This window comes from Etheostoma cragini, chromosome 9 (genome assembly GCF_013103735.1).
Source record: "Etheostoma cragini isolate CJK2018 chromosome 9, CSU_Ecrag_1.0, whole genome shotgun sequence".
NCBI lineage: Eukaryota > Metazoa > Chordata > Actinopteri > Perciformes > Percidae > Etheostoma > Etheostoma cragini.
This window is the reverse complement of record NC_048415.1, coordinates 15087553-15103020: the sequence shown is the minus strand read 5'-3', so window position 1 is coordinate 15103020 and position 15468 is coordinate 15087553. Positions and strand designations below refer to the sequence as shown.

Sequence of the window (15468 nt, the reverse complement as noted above, 5' to 3'; positions counted from 1 at the left end):
ATTTTGGATTTTCATTTGTTGCCACTTCAAATCATCAAAATTAAATGAAATAAACATTTGAATGCATCAGTCTGTGTGAAATGAATAAATAGAATGTACAAATTACGCCTTTTGAATGCAATAACTGAAATAAATCAAGTTTTTCAAAATATTCTAATTTACTGGCTTTTACCTGTATATGACAGGAAAGTAAATCAATCAAATTATGAGAAAAATACCCCAAACAACATCAGGACCTGAATCGTCATCACATATCACTTCAGATTATTTTGTATAGTCGTTATATAAACCACACCAATAGTGACACATTCAAAAAATAAAAACAGTTCTTGTAGCACAATAAATAGTAGGCCTAGTCGTAATCCAGAGAAATCAAGCATTTCTGACTCGACCCATTAGTCCTGCCAGCTGCTCCTTCCTTCAGCCATTTCTGGCTCTCACTTGTCAGCAGAACTCACCTTATTACCAGAGAAACCGACAATCTCCAGCAGCTTGAGCGTCCGCGTGGGCAACATGGAAATCATCTGCATGAAGTAAACAAGACAATTGAAAGACTAGTAGCATGCTTACAGAGTCCTTGTGCACAAAGAGAACTAATGCCCACAATCCACTGCTTGTCTGCATTTTAGATTATAGCTGATCTTACTTAATATTTATACTTTGCTCTTTATGTGCTTCTGTTTAATTATGAGTGTGTCAAGCATCACAAAAAATGTAGGGCAAGCAAGTATGTTTCAATCTTCTTTTACTTTGGTTCAGGCTTGATACTTTGTGGAAGACCTGTGTCCCACAATTCATGATGCCAAACAATTTTTTTTGACTCATGTGTGATTACAAACTTCTACTTGTTTTCTACTTACTAGATTAAAAGCTCCTACTCCCAGTTTAACACCACACTCAAAATGGTTGTGGTTGTCGCCATGAGAGTATCCAGAGGACTGGAGGACTGTGTGAAGCTCTCTGTGAGGTAAAGATAAAGGAAGCCGATTAAGAAGGAAAAAGGCAGGGGTTTACTAAGCAATGAGGTAGAGAGAGAGAACAAGGTCTGCTAAGAGAGTGGCAACAACACAAGCACGATGAGAAGAGAACAAAAGTGATATTCTGGACTTTAGAATTCTCACTTGTATGTCTGGTAGCTGTTCCTCACTTTGATTCCCCCTTTGATGAAACTGATCATGTTTTCATCCTGAACAAGAGAGGCAGCCAAAAAGCAGGAGGGGTAAGACACAGAATGAGTTGAATCAAACATGAAAGTATCAGTGGTGGCAGATTCAGTTGCAGGCTGCTTGGTCCTGACCTGAAGGAAAGTAAGTGCCGCCCTCTGCAGGAGACACTCGGCGTAGCAAACCTCAGCATGGAGTTCCTCTGAGGTGAAAAGGATTGTGTCAGTCACCTTGAGTAAGAGTAATGGCCAAACCCAAATATATACACATGTGCCATCTGTTTTTATGAATTATGGTGACACATATGAATCATCCTGCCAGTACAGACTTCACTGACCTTCTGTGAAGCTTTTGGAGAAGCTTGACTTCTTGCGTTGCCTAATTGAGAAAGCACAGAACACGATACCAACCATGAGTTTTCATTGGGATTGTTTCAATAAAAGTCTTCAGGATAATTTTTCAGCAGCATAGCACTGTCCTGCGTTTTTTTGCTTATTTTGTCACTATGCAAATCAGTGAGTCAGCCTCTTTCCAAACAGGATGCTGAGCTGCTGCAGGGTGAAATTACCAAAAGGTGCTGACCATGCATTGCATTTACAATAACATTTAATAGGAAAACTGCAGCTTTAAGTTCAGATCACTGTTGGTCTGAAGAAGAGTGGGTGTTTGTCTGGGTGGGCTGATCAGATGTACTGTTAGTCCAGCTCTGAGTCATGACAGATTATCCCCGCGGCTCCGGGAGTGACTGTAACAGACATTTGTCACATTCCTTTTGTCAGTGATTGTAGATGAACTCAGCATGTTCTCTGGTTCTGGTACGATGAAACTAATGGGAACCAAAAGATACAGTATCACGTATTTTGTGTCTACATATCTACATGTTTGATCAACCTCACTTTCATCATTGTTTAATTACTTTTTAAAAAGTATTTTATTTTCTAAAATCAAACTTTTCTGTTTGTTTCTATACCGGCTTCTCTCTGGACCGACTGGCTTTTACGAGACAAAATTCTCTTCTGCAAGTGACTTGAGAGGAACTAAAAAAATCCCCTGTCAGTTTATCAACAGGTCATCCTGATTATTTCACCCTGGTGTTGCGGGAAAGTCTCACCGCTGACAGATGGCCTGGGCCTCTTTCATGGTGTTTCCTGCAGTCTGGATGTGGTGTGGGTCAAAGGTCATCATGGCCTGCATCTCCAGGATGGTCGCATAGGTCAGGGCGTGGTACATGCTGTCTTTGGTTCTGTAAAAAAGACAACACACGATATTTCTTTCATTTACATTGCAAGAGGAAGTTAAAGATAACACAAATTTAGATCTGGTGTGTTGACAGAGATGATGAAGAAAAAAAACTTTTGTTTGATTAAGAGAAGAGTTAAAGATTTGTAGAATAGTCACCTAATCAGGCAGTACAACAGAGAGCCACATGGCCACAGAACATGAAAAAATGTAGTCAGATAATCAATTCCAGCTAAAGAGATGTGTGATTGAATACTAGTAAGACTAAAGCCACAACACTAGTCAGGAAAACGGTACGTGTCTATTTATAGCTGCTTTTTTTGGTGTCACGTCACACCCTGAGTTTAACAAAAGTGCTTGCAGGTGATGATGAGGAGTAAAAGTGCTCAACATCACACACACTAGTTCCAGTGATTGTACTTGTGAAAAGCTCCAGTGAAAACAGCTTGCTGTTCCAGTTATTTTTTGAAAGAATTGCATTACTTTAATTTTAGGAATAGTTTAAACAGCTTTATATATTCTGTATGTACCTCTATGTATTGTATGACACACATGAACAAACACACACAAAGACATGTCAAAGTCATTGGTAAAACATAAATGCCAAGGTGTGTAGAGAAGAATGTTGTCTGTCTGCATAACTGCATAATTTCAACGTTGTTCATCACATATGGACCATGTGACCAACCGCTGGGACTTCACTTTGAAGTCCAACCAGTTGTCTTTCATTAAAACTCAATTTAAAAACAGGTTTTTCAACCGATGAAAGTAGAGCACAGAGACACACCGCTGCGTTAATGCTGTTTAACTTCACTTTTATTTATATCTGATAAAAAGGTGAAAGTGGTATCCTCAATGTCATTTTTAGACTGTCAGTGACATAACATTAAGCAATAGGCTACATCAGGTTTTAATAATAGTCAGAGAGCAGAATGCTGAGCTTCAACTCTTCCCCTAAGTTAATAATTAACATTATTAGTTGTAATACACTGACCAATCGGTAAATAATAATCAACTCAGTAACAACCAGGAAGCAACAGCAGAGAGTCAGAGAAGGCGGTGGTACAGAATGAGGTTCAGAGAGATTTGCCTGCCTTACTCCATTGTGTCACGCTTATGTAAAACGACAGCCGAAACTCAAGCTGAGAAACCTTTTAAGATAGAGCTGTGAAGTGAATTGAGTTTCTTGTAGCCGTGCTGAAAGTGGCTATGAATCCCAAATATTTCACAGCAGCACTCAGATATTTTTCAATCAACATCATCTCAAACCTAAACAAAGTGGTATTGCACAAAGGAATGATGTTCTGTTGGTGCTTTTATATTTTATTGCAATTTTGTTACGTTGACCTACTGTTTTTTGTATGCATTCTTGTCTTTTGTTTATTTATTGTATGATGTTGACTGTGTTGACACCAAATTGCCCCTAGGGGACATTAAAGATATTAATATCAAACCCCAAAAAGGTCCACACCCGTCTGACAGCACTGAAGCCAGATATCCCACATATTTTCGCAAAAAGGTTCCGTGATGCAAAGGAAGAGCTGTTTTGTACTTTCTCAAATCAATAATAATAATAATTAATAGTTTTTTAATCCTGCAAGGAAAATTACAATGTTTTCAATCTGTTGTAAGGATACACATTACACAAAGGTCTAAAATACAAACACATGCACTAATGGAGAGTTGTCAGAGTGAGGGGGCTGCATCTGCCAGAGACTGGGAAGTTGGGGGTTCAGACTTAAACCAGCAACCCTCCGGTTCCTGACCCAACTCCCTACAGGCTGAGCTACTGCAACCCAAAGTTGCAGCTGAATTCTGAAATTAGATATTAATAAAATGTATGTAAATAATAATCAGAAGTGGGTTAGTGGGTAAATGCAAATAATGGAAAAGCAAGAAAAGTCTGGTAGGTTCAGAAAACTACATCAAATTACTCTAATGCAGCTGTTAAAACAAGGAAAAGACAACACTTATGCCATATTACAATATTACTATATACCACAACGTCAATGCCTTAGTCAGTTGCCGTATTGTATACTGTATGTACTTCCTACTTCTACAGTGCACCTCTTGAATCCACTCCCTGCTGTAGCTGTGAGGAATGGGGCAGGACAGCATGATGGGAGAATACGATTGCACTGTTTTGACTGTAGTTGGTCTGGTGGCATGTTTGAACAGAGAGCTGGCAAATAAAGCTAAGCTTGCTGTTGGATGGTATGTTTCCACAATGTTCAGTCCACAATGGCTCCTTGACAACAACTCAAAGAAGGAGAAACACATAGCCTGTAAAAGAGTAGCAATTTAAAGAGATACAGTAGCTTCGCTTATATAATTATATAGTATGGTATGAGTAGCTCACTGGTGGCAATATTGATGCATGGGCAATAGCTCAGACTACAGAACCTCTAGTCAGAAATATTAAAGCAAATCTTAAGCAAAATCAGCTTCACTTCACAGACCTCATCTGTGTCAACTATTTTGTTTCTTCAATAGTTCTGATAAAGTTCATCAGACATATAGTACATTGGTGCAATTTGTGTTTCATTGAATCAGTGTCTTGCTTAAAGACCCCTGTGAATGTATATAACTACCAACCGTGTCATAGATGGCTGGCACATCTACTGAGTCTACCTGAGCTACAGTACAGGCGCCCCCCTACCTTGCAAATGAGTAGTATTCAAATCAACTTAGGTTTCAAAAACTAAGCTAACCCTTTTAAAACCTAGGTAAACCAAAAAGATTTTACATCCATCCATATTCTAAAATATCTAAATTCAAATATTGCATCAAGATAATAGTCCCCATAATGACAATAAGTAGCTCAGTTATTACCTCGCTGGAAAACGGACGGATGTTCAATACCCAGATAGTTTTCCATGGGAAATACAAGTATGTTGCAGTTTCCTTCCACAGTCGCACTCCTGGCAGACGTTATTTGAGATTTAAAACTGTGCATTCGTATGAGTATAAATGCATAGACCCTGGGATGGCAACCCCGTCTTCTACCAATAGGGTCCAGCTGCCATTGACCATAAACAGGAATGTAGGGGTAAAGGTAATGGACATTTCATTGATAAAAGTGCATCCATATAATGAATGCTCTCTAAAAGAGTCTTGATAATTTTTGTTTCAGTGTGTTTGCTGCAGAGACTCTAGTATAACCTTGTCCCACCTGACTGCGTCAGAGCACAGCTGGAGAAAGGGAAAGGAGATCAAAGAAGAAGAGAATGGGAAAGCCCAAATAGACTAAAGCAGAGGACAGACAAACAGTGAAGAGGACGAGGAAGGTCTTTCACATTCTCAGGGCTGCTTGGTCATCTTCATCCGCTCACAATGCAGCAGATGTCATCACTCCTTACATAATGTTGCATACCGGTAAGTCAGATGCCTTAAGCCATCGGCTTCTTCACAAAACCAGCAGAATCAGAGGAGTTTGTGGGCGTAATTGGGTTTTGTATAAAACCCCACAAAATATAGTCCTGTCTCAATTTGATTAGAGTGCTGTATTCATCTGGACTCAAACAGCTACCAACACAATCATATTTGCAGCTTATGTTTGTTCAGGTGCACTTTATCAACTGGAAGAGGTAGCAATAGCACACACAGAGCTGTGGGAAGAATAGCGAAACAAAAATGAGGACACCCGCTGAGCTCACAGACTGTCAAGCCTCAAGAAGCATTAGCTAAAGGGGTTGGAATTAGACAGGTTTTCTTTTAGGTTGAAATATGTCACAAATCCAGATTCAAATACTAAAACGTGTTGTGGTTATGGCAACAGGGAAGACTTAGCAACAGCGTATTTATGTAATGTTGCAATTTAAGTCTCCATGACAGAGTCTGAGCTTAGAAGTTGAACAAATTACATAAATTTAAACTGTTCCGAAACTTGCAGCACAAAATGGCTCCTAACAACAACACCAAACTCACAATGGTTATCAATCTAGTCGTATAGTAATAAATAATCAAAATGAATGTACAGGCTGATAGGAAGCCATTCTATCTTCCTGTCTCGATGTAAGCCGGCACTGAAAAGAAAAAACTAGGCTAAGGAGTGGCCCGCAGCTCCAGAGAGAAGAGCAAGGGTGGAGAATAATAAGGAAAAGGGATAACATTTCTGATAATAGAGAGAATAAGCAGTGAACAATGGAGTAACTTGACGACGCAGTGTTAGAATTCAAAACTGGAGGAAGGGTGTAAGCCCAGAGAGGTTTGTGTTTGTAAATGTAACGGAAAGCAGCATGCCGATCATAAAATCACCTAATCAGCATCAGAAGCAAACACACTAGTTCCTTTATCCCCCCCCTGATGTGAGCACTATTATCTGTTTCTGACCTGTTACTGTGCCAAGGACACACTTTAAATGTATTGCTTGTGTATTCATTTTAAATTGGAGCATTAAACCATTAAAATATTGATCTAATTGCATTTAGGAAGGCAGACTCATCAGCAAACATTTTAATGTATTAGCTGAGGAAATTTGTGATAAATCAACAAAGGTAATTCAGCAATGGCAAAGAGTTTTGCTAAACCATCGTGTTGGCGACATTAAAGCATGTACAGTTTTAACATTGGAGTGAAATAAAACTAAACAAAAGCACTACATCTATAGGCCTTTTTTTATATCGGACAACGTTTGGACTTGTCTAAGTATGAAAAGCACAGGTGTTACTAATACCATTATTGATGTCTCTGTTCTGTTCACGTGCCCATGTAAGCCATGACACAAGTCAACATGCACTACACCGGGACCCTGAAACTGAAGCAGCTGAACAGTATTCATCCATCATCCTACATGCAACAAATACAGTTGCTAGCAAGCATATCATTCAATGTTTTACTCTTATATGTGTCTATGAAAGCACACAAAGCCAGGTGGGATAGAGTTTAACCAGAGCTGAGAACTGCAGTTGTATTAGCGTGTGTTCACATTGGTCACATACCTGCATCTAAGCCGGGTCTGCGCCTCCTCAAAGTCGTTTTTGAGGAACAGATCCAGGGCGGCCATACAGTCCTCCAGAGCCAGCGACAAGTCTGACTGCAAGCACCTGCAGAACCAAAACAAATATACAATCTGGATAAAAAAAGAAAAAGAGTGCTGAAAATACATTATTATCTAATTGAAAATATCCGTTTTATTGAACATTGATACCGTTGTTAAATGTGTTGTACAAGTGCTCAGTCAGTCAAGTCAAGTGCAATACTATTTCACTGTCACATTCCCTAAAACCTTCTTTAAGTAAGTTTTTTTCTCAAATTATACTGTATGAAGACCCAAAAAAGATCCACGTCACCTTACTCTTTTCTATCACTGAATGACTTCTGTTTCCTCTTCCACAAACAACTCACTGTTTTGAGCTGTCTGAACTACTCCTAATGTTGTGTATTGGGAGTTCATTACACATTGCACATGCTCCTCACGTGACCGCTGTATAATGGGGCAAAACTGATGATGCACTCCTTCCTTCAACACAATCCTCCCTCCTCTTTGATTCCACTAGCTGTAGCACTTATAATAGAACAATTTGAATGTGCATTTTGTTCCTTCACTTTAGGGTGAAAACAGTAAACAGCATAAAAAGAAGAAAAAGAAAAAAGAAAATATACATTATAGCAACATTGCGTAACTATTTTACTTTAAAACAACAGCTTCATAATCATTTTAATGTCACATTGATGTGTAATACGTTGAGAACGGTGCCTCTATCATTCACACTGTGAGCCCTGATACCCTGTTCTTGCAATGTAACTTTGGCAAGCAGGTCCAATCTCATGGGAGAAGTACGTAACTTTAAAACTTTACCACTGATTTTAGTAAAACTGGATCATATTTTTTTAATTATGCTTTTGGGCATTTTATTTCCACAGTACAGATGAAGACATGAAAGAGGAGGGAGAGGAGGAATGACATGCAGCAAAGGGCCGCAGGCCGGAGTCGAACCCTTGGCGCCATGTCAAGGAGTAAACCTCTATTTATGCTCTACCAACTGAGCTAACCTGGCCACAACTGGATCATATTTAATGGAGAAAATGTTTTCCGGTTTTCCTCTGATATCCTCCGGTTTCTCTGCCTTGACTCTCTGTGATTTGCAGAGTTTTCTGATGGACGGAAAACTTTACTTGTTGCTGAAGTAAAGCTAACTGCCGCTAACTGCCGCTAACTGCCGCTAACTGCCGCTAACACTGCCGCTAACTGCTAAATTAGCTGCGTTGGTGTTTTTGCTGCTAGCGTAAGAGCTTTGGACTGCTGGGAGGAGGAACAAGCTGAACAAATGAGCTAGGTTGATGATAAATCTAAAAGACTAATACTATTTAGTTTTGTATTCTACTTCTTTACTTTCTGTTATGTTATTGATGTGTTTTGTTTTTGTAAATAGGAACCTTATTCTTATTTTGTTTCATCCTGAAATGCAATGGTTTTGTGCTTTAAACATGAGCATGACAATTTCCCAACATTTAGTCAGTCAGTATTGCCTTTTTAACTCAGCAGCAAACATTAGACGAGCGCAGAAGACTAGGAGAGCAGAAACTGAGCAAAACCAACTAAGACTGATGTTTATAACAGCAGTGACTAATATACTAAAATACCATTCACTTTACATTCCTGGCAATAAGACACACAAACAATACACTGATCACATACCAACATATACACACACACACACACACACACACACACACACTGATGCAGCTCTGGCTAATGACATGAGGGTGACCGCTGTGTTCACCATATTACTAGCAGCAAGCTGAACTTCCTGATAAAAGAACAAAGAATCACAGTGACAACTGCTGTCATTGCTAACAAGAAAGTTACTGTAAGTATGTGTGTGGTTTTAGGTGTCCTCACAGTTAAGATTTCCAACACATAAAAACACACACACAAAAAAGAAAAAAATATTATATTAGACAACCACTACCCTGTTGTAAATAAGTAACACAAATGAAGACATTTATTAATTTGTTTATGTTTATATAGATTTAATTAATTTACATTCAGCCATTTATAATGAAGTCCCTGCTAACAATAAAAGAATGAGACATTAAGGGATCAATAACAGAGGCATTACTAATACTGCCAGGAGCATATTAAAACAAGGTAACCGACTGTATATGTGTATTTGTGTACGCCATTGATTTCAAGATTAATGTTGTAGAGTCGCTATCTTCCCCAAGTGAAAACTGACTAAATCCAACCAGAGTGTCCTCTACTGTGTGGCAATACTCTTCTTTCTGTTGAATGTAGGTGCAGTGACTGTCACTTTTACTTAAAAACAAGCTTACAGAAAAACGAGAAGAGAAGCCATGTGTAGAAGCACAACTATCAATATCAGGTTTGTCTCCGAAATCCAACTTCTCTAAGTGTTCTTGTGCTAACTCTGCATTGACTATATCCATTCCCTAGACCTTCACCTTCCCTTTCAACTTAGTCTCGCATTGCCAGACCTATCTCCACAGCGCTGTGTCAGAGATGGAGTATGGTCTATCTATATATCTGTATCTTCAGCGCTGTGGAGGAAGGACTGGCAATGCTAGACTAGGTCCCAATTGATGGGATAAAAAGACTTTGGCAGGTTTACGTCTTGAAGCCAATCTGAGGCCTAAGGACACAGACACCAGCACTCAGCCAGTCAGCAACAATCATCATAGTACAGGAAAATGTCCTTGAAATGAAGGAAATTGACAATTGTATGAAAGGAAGAAAAGGCATGACAACCCGCACAATGAGGAGAGTTTGTTGGATTCAGGATGTGCATACCACGCATTGTCCCAATAATTTAATTGAACTTCAAGTCAGCTGAAATTCTGGGTTAATTTCTCTAGAGAACAACTTGCACAATGATGATCATTATCAGCGAGTTGCACAAACACACATGCACAAATAAAACCACTTAGCACACAACCCGTTCATATACACACCCATGCATCAGCTCATGGAACCCAGAACGCACGCACGCACGCACGCACGCACGCACGCACGCACAAACACACACACACACACACACACACACACACACACACACACACACACACACACACACACACACACACACACACACACACACACACACACACACACACACACACACACACACACACACACACCTGCAAGAGTGACAAAGCATTAGTTTATCTGTGTTAACTGTGTGTGGTATAAGATGTTTCAGAGGCCTCAAGAGGACACAAAAGAGCCAAGCTGCTTCTAGAATAGACCGAGCGGGTTTGTCCACATGCCTGAACGTCACAAGAAGAACACTTACAGAACACTTACGGAAACAGAGCATCTGAAAGAGGCCAGCTGAATGACACACAACATCCAAACATGCAGCAGTTATCTTACCCACTTGAGAGAGTCTCTTCTTCTTCTGACATTTTCATCTGGCAAAAGTGTGTGTGTGTGTGTGTGTGTGTGTGTGTGTGTGTGTGTGTGTGTGTGTGTGTGTGTGTGTGTAGCAAAGAGGGACAGAGCAGAGAAAGCTGAAGAAGTGAATGAGAGCCTGAGGCCTTTCCAGCAGTGCAGTGTAATCGTCTACGTCTCTTTCTGTAGCAGCAGCAGCAACAAGAGCAGAAGCAGCAGCAGAAGGGCAGTCGGGTGAGAGAACGAGAGAGAGAGAGAGAGAGAGAGGGGGGGGGGGGGGTTGAAGGGGACAGGGAGGGAGGGAGAAAGAGAGGAGGAGGAGTAAGGATGCAGCAGCAACAGCAGTCCTTAACAAGATTGGGATGACTATTACACATTAGCTTTAGATAACACAGTCTATCTGTGCTGCCTCTAACACACACACACACACACGCACACACACAAAAGGCCTGTCCCACCTCTTCCGATCATGTCATGCTGCCCACTGCAGTCTCTGCTCCAATTGGTTTATCCAAAGTCAGAGGAGGGGCTAAAGGCCCACGATTCATGGCCTTTTTTGCACAAAATGTGAAACAACAAAAGGAAGAAAAAACAAGGACAGGGTGACAGTTAAAAGACGAAATAAGTTAAAAGTAATTAATTCATGCCCAACACAAAACTTTGTGCTGCTATAGGTAAAAGAGGGAAAGTGAGGCTTAAAAGATGGAAGAAAAGAGTGCTGCTGCGTAGCAAGTCTCTCAGCCATCCAATCTGCTGCAGTGGCAGAGACTGAACACTGCAGCGACCAGAGAGTCCAGAAATAGAAGACATAGATGCAGTACACCAGCTCAGAATGTGAATGCATAAAACCTATTTTTACCTATTGGGCCATATTTTAACGATCTTAAAGTGCACAGCGTGAAGTGCATGGCACAGGTGCGTTGAGAGCGTGTCCAAATCCTCTTTTGCTAGTTTGACGGCAAAAGAAGGGTCCGTTTGCCGGGAGCGTGGTTCAAAACGGTTGGACTTAGTGTCTTGATTAATTCATAGGTGTGTTTTGAGCATAACATGCAATAAACCAATCAGAGTGTCATCTCCCATTCCTTTTAAAGTGCTAATTCTTTTTCCCCTTTCCTATAGTGTTAGATGTCTTTTTTGTGCATGTAATAGGTTTACAAAGTGAAAAAGCCCAAAGTCCGTCCCAAGGGACTTATCCTCTCCAACAGAAAACACTCAAACGTTCTAATGCTCTCCTAGCTAGTGTGGCACGCCCTCATACTCTGCTTCTGACTGGGTAACAGCGCTTACCCAGGTACTGCGCATGTGCAACTTCCAACACAGATGAAAAATGTGATGTCTCACTCTGTAGCTAAAACAGAGCGCTCAACACAGAGGGTGAAAAGAGGTACTTCAGCAATGTGCAGTAAAAAAAATTGTGTTTTATGAAAATTAAACCATGTAAACTTATTCTGATATAACCTCAAAATACAATTATGAACCTAAACATTTGCATAATATGAGCACTTTAACAGCCAGGCGCGTTTGTACCTTGGCGCATTGCTATTATGATGGTGGATTTGCACCCTAATATTTTTATTTGTAAATACATTTTATTGTATTTTATTGTTAAAATAACAATAACATGCTGGTCTATTGACTTTAGAGCAGTTTTTTGTGGGTCAAGGGTGCAATCACTACCCACTGTCTCAAGATAGCAAAATGCCAATAATTCAACTGAACCCACCTCCGTAGACCAGCTTGCCCATGGGCGCAAAGATGGGCACAGGTGCCTTTTTCTATTTAAAAAACGTGGGTGCCAGATAGTCTTAAAAAAGCAAAGAGACTTGCGTCGGGCTTCACACCGTGCTGTGCTGGGTGCAAGATAAAGGCCCCATTGTGTTTGATCATAACAAACTGCAACTCACAACTCTCACATTAAACACAAATAGGCCCTTTTTTACTGTGTTTTGACATGAAAATCATAGGTGTAATCATCAAAAATAATAAGGGGTACACTCCATTTAGCTTAATAGTTTCAAAGCTCTGCCGTTGTGTTGGTTATTTCACAGGAAAAGCGTAGGAGCTGTCGCATTAATTACACCAGTGTGATTCCGGTTGTGACTAATCAAAATGTCTGCTGTGAAAAAGGTCCATTATCTATTGTCAGAAAAGTGCTAATATCAATAATCATTTAGAAAAAGTGGCAAGCATGAGTAAACACTGACAACAAATGTGCCAATTGTAGCATTCAATCAGCCCACATGAAAGTGTTTTTGAAACTAATAAAACACTCAAGGGTTTCCAAATTCTAGACTAATGCAGCTCAGTTTAAATTCTTTCAGGAAGACCTAATTTTTAATCAGTGCACTTAAATTAAATAGCTTAAATAGCTTTTAATCTTCTCAAAAGACTCAACTATTGATCCTTTTCTAAATGAATGAGGTCATTTTTTGGTCTACAAAATGTCATAAAATAGTCATAAATGTTTTTCAAGCCGGAGGTGATGTCTTCATATTGCTGTTTTGTCCAACTAACAGTCCAAAACCCAAATATATTAAGGTTTTAATATTTGTCTAATGTATCACATGAGACAAAGACAAGCAGCAAATTCAAACATATGAGAATCTAACAACAATGGAATGTTTGCTTTTTTGAAACATGAAACCCTCTGCTGATTTAAGAAAATATAATTTCTCTCCATGGACACACACAAACACACACTAACATCACTGCTAACATCAAGAGAGCATAAAGATCACACTCATGACTGCAAAGCACTTTGGAATGAAGGGAAATCCATCTATCTTTATAGACTGTAGTAAAAAAAAAAAAGCTCAAAGAAGTATTTTACTGTTGGAAAGAAGGACTTTCCATAAACTGGGCTGACTATGCAGTAGTATGAGGCAAACAGGTTTTAAATTGGTGCTACATGAACAGAGAAAACTGAGAAAAGAAGCTATGATATGAAAACATACAACTGAAAACTTACAACAACCAGAATGCACTGTGCCGCAGCGGACCAATAAATGTTTCCGCCGGTGGGTGACGTAATGCAAGCACGTCACAGAAAGCAATATGTAATACACAGTCTGAGTTTGAGATCTCTATCTCCGCTTCTAGACTATTTGTGTCTGCATGCGCAAGTACAATCTCTAGTTCAAGCAACAGTCCTAGAAAGGCCTGTGAGTAGGGAGATTTGGAGATTTGGAGAGGGAAGTTTGACATAGTTCATGAGCACATACTACCAACATTATTGTGTAACAAAGCTGGTCGACTATTGGTAGAATATCCCTTTAATTGTTGCTTCCATATTGCTCAAGTGTGTGCTGTGAGGAGCACAGACAGTCATGGGTTTACAGTGGAGATGATGAGATTTGAAATGCTGCTGATGGTGGAGAGTTGAATTTGACGACTTTACTGTAGAAATGTTGCCGCTTCAAACAATCTAGGCTTTGGCCTAATATAATCATTAGCAAATCTCTATTGCTTTTATGCAGCACACAGTATGAAATCATCCCAGATATTTGTAGTGCTAATCACTGGTGTCAGAACAAAAGTGTTGTAATGACTGTTAACATATTTCTTAATCATTCTCCGACGAAAATCCTGTCTACTGAGAATAATGCAGCAGAAATCAAGGTATGAATTTATTACTTGAAATGTGAAATTAATTTGTCTCACAAAGCAACAAATATATATATTGCAACACAGTCCATTAATGAAGAAATGGTTTGACATTTTTGGAAACAAGTTTATTTGCTTTCTTTAAATCTCTGTAAACAGATATCGGCATATGAATGCAGAATCTGCGGGCAACGGGACAAGATTTTGGTATCAGAAGCGTTCTGGTTTCACTTGGTAGTCTGAGTAATAGTGACCAATCATGTTTGAGGAGGCTGGTAAACAATCTTTGTGGAGACCAAAAGAGGTGGAACGCATTGGCAATCTCTGAATTCATCATATCGTCTGACAAAGATTTAGCTCGACTCACCCCCTAAACCTAACCAAGTGGTTTTGGCGCCTAAACCTAAGCAAACTGCAACAACTGCAACCGTATCGAAGGTCCTGCCGCACCGTGGAGACCCACTTGGAAATACCGGTCGTTGGCACCAGAGGCTAAATCTTTGTCATACATAGCTGACGGGTTTTGGGAAATTGGCTGTCTTGCAAAATAGAATGGAAGACACCAGTCCAAGGGCGTAACTTTGGGTTTAACATCGGGGTTGTTAAATTTCTAACATCAAACATTTCATTTTCTGCATCACTTTGTGCATTTCTTCTTTGAAATGAATATGTAATGGGAAAGTGCTACATTCAGAGACCTTGAACCTGGATTTGTTCTACTTAGAATTAGTTGTGCTGATGGTTGTTCTTTGCTCTTTTCCTTTATTTCCCTCCCTCAGATCCAAACACAGCCAACCTCCCCTCGGGCTCACGATAAATGCTTTACATGCCTTGACAGAGAATGTGGGATTAAACTGTTGAATGTGAATAAGCAAATAATGAACATTTATCTAGTCATAACTGGCAGAGAGAGAGAGTTGAGAGATGATTCTTAATTATTGATTTGTCAAACAGCAGGGGGAAGCTACTAGTGATCTTCTCATGGCCTTTACCTCAACATGCCCCTATTTGTTTTTCAGAATAGTCAGCTGTAATATGCAATCTGTTCACAGCAGCTCACTCTCATACATACAGAAGCGTATAACATTCACCATAGAAAAACAAATGTGG

General features: G+C 39.7%; 1 protein-coding gene across 3 annotated transcripts in view; it reads right to left on the bottom strand.

The window, feature by feature from the left end:
- The window catches only part of ttc39a (tetratricopeptide repeat domain 39A), a 27967-nt gene that overhangs the window by 9244 nt on the left and 3255 nt on the right, over nucleotides 1–15468 (bottom strand). For 2 of the 3 annotated variants that reach the window (XM_034881321.1, XM_034881322.1), the window contains exons 1-8: nucleotides 10738–11011; nucleotides 7343–7447; nucleotides 2275–2406; nucleotides 1501–1541; nucleotides 1298–1365; nucleotides 1122–1186; nucleotides 861–960; nucleotides 459–524 (exon numbers count right to left, since the gene is read on the bottom strand). In XM_034881321.1, the coding sequence (XP_034737212.1) occupies nucleotides 459–524; nucleotides 861–960; nucleotides 1122–1186; nucleotides 1298–1365; nucleotides 1501–1541; nucleotides 2275–2406; nucleotides 7343–7447; nucleotides 10738–10775 (615 nt within the window). In that variant the 5' untranslated portion in view covers nucleotides 10776–11011. Of the gene's footprint in view, nucleotides 1–458; nucleotides 525–860; nucleotides 961–1121; nucleotides 1187–1297; nucleotides 1366–1500; nucleotides 1542–2274; nucleotides 2407–7342; nucleotides 7448–10737; nucleotides 11012–15468 lie in introns of those variants that run through there. The other variant, XM_034881323.1, reaches the window with a different exon arrangement.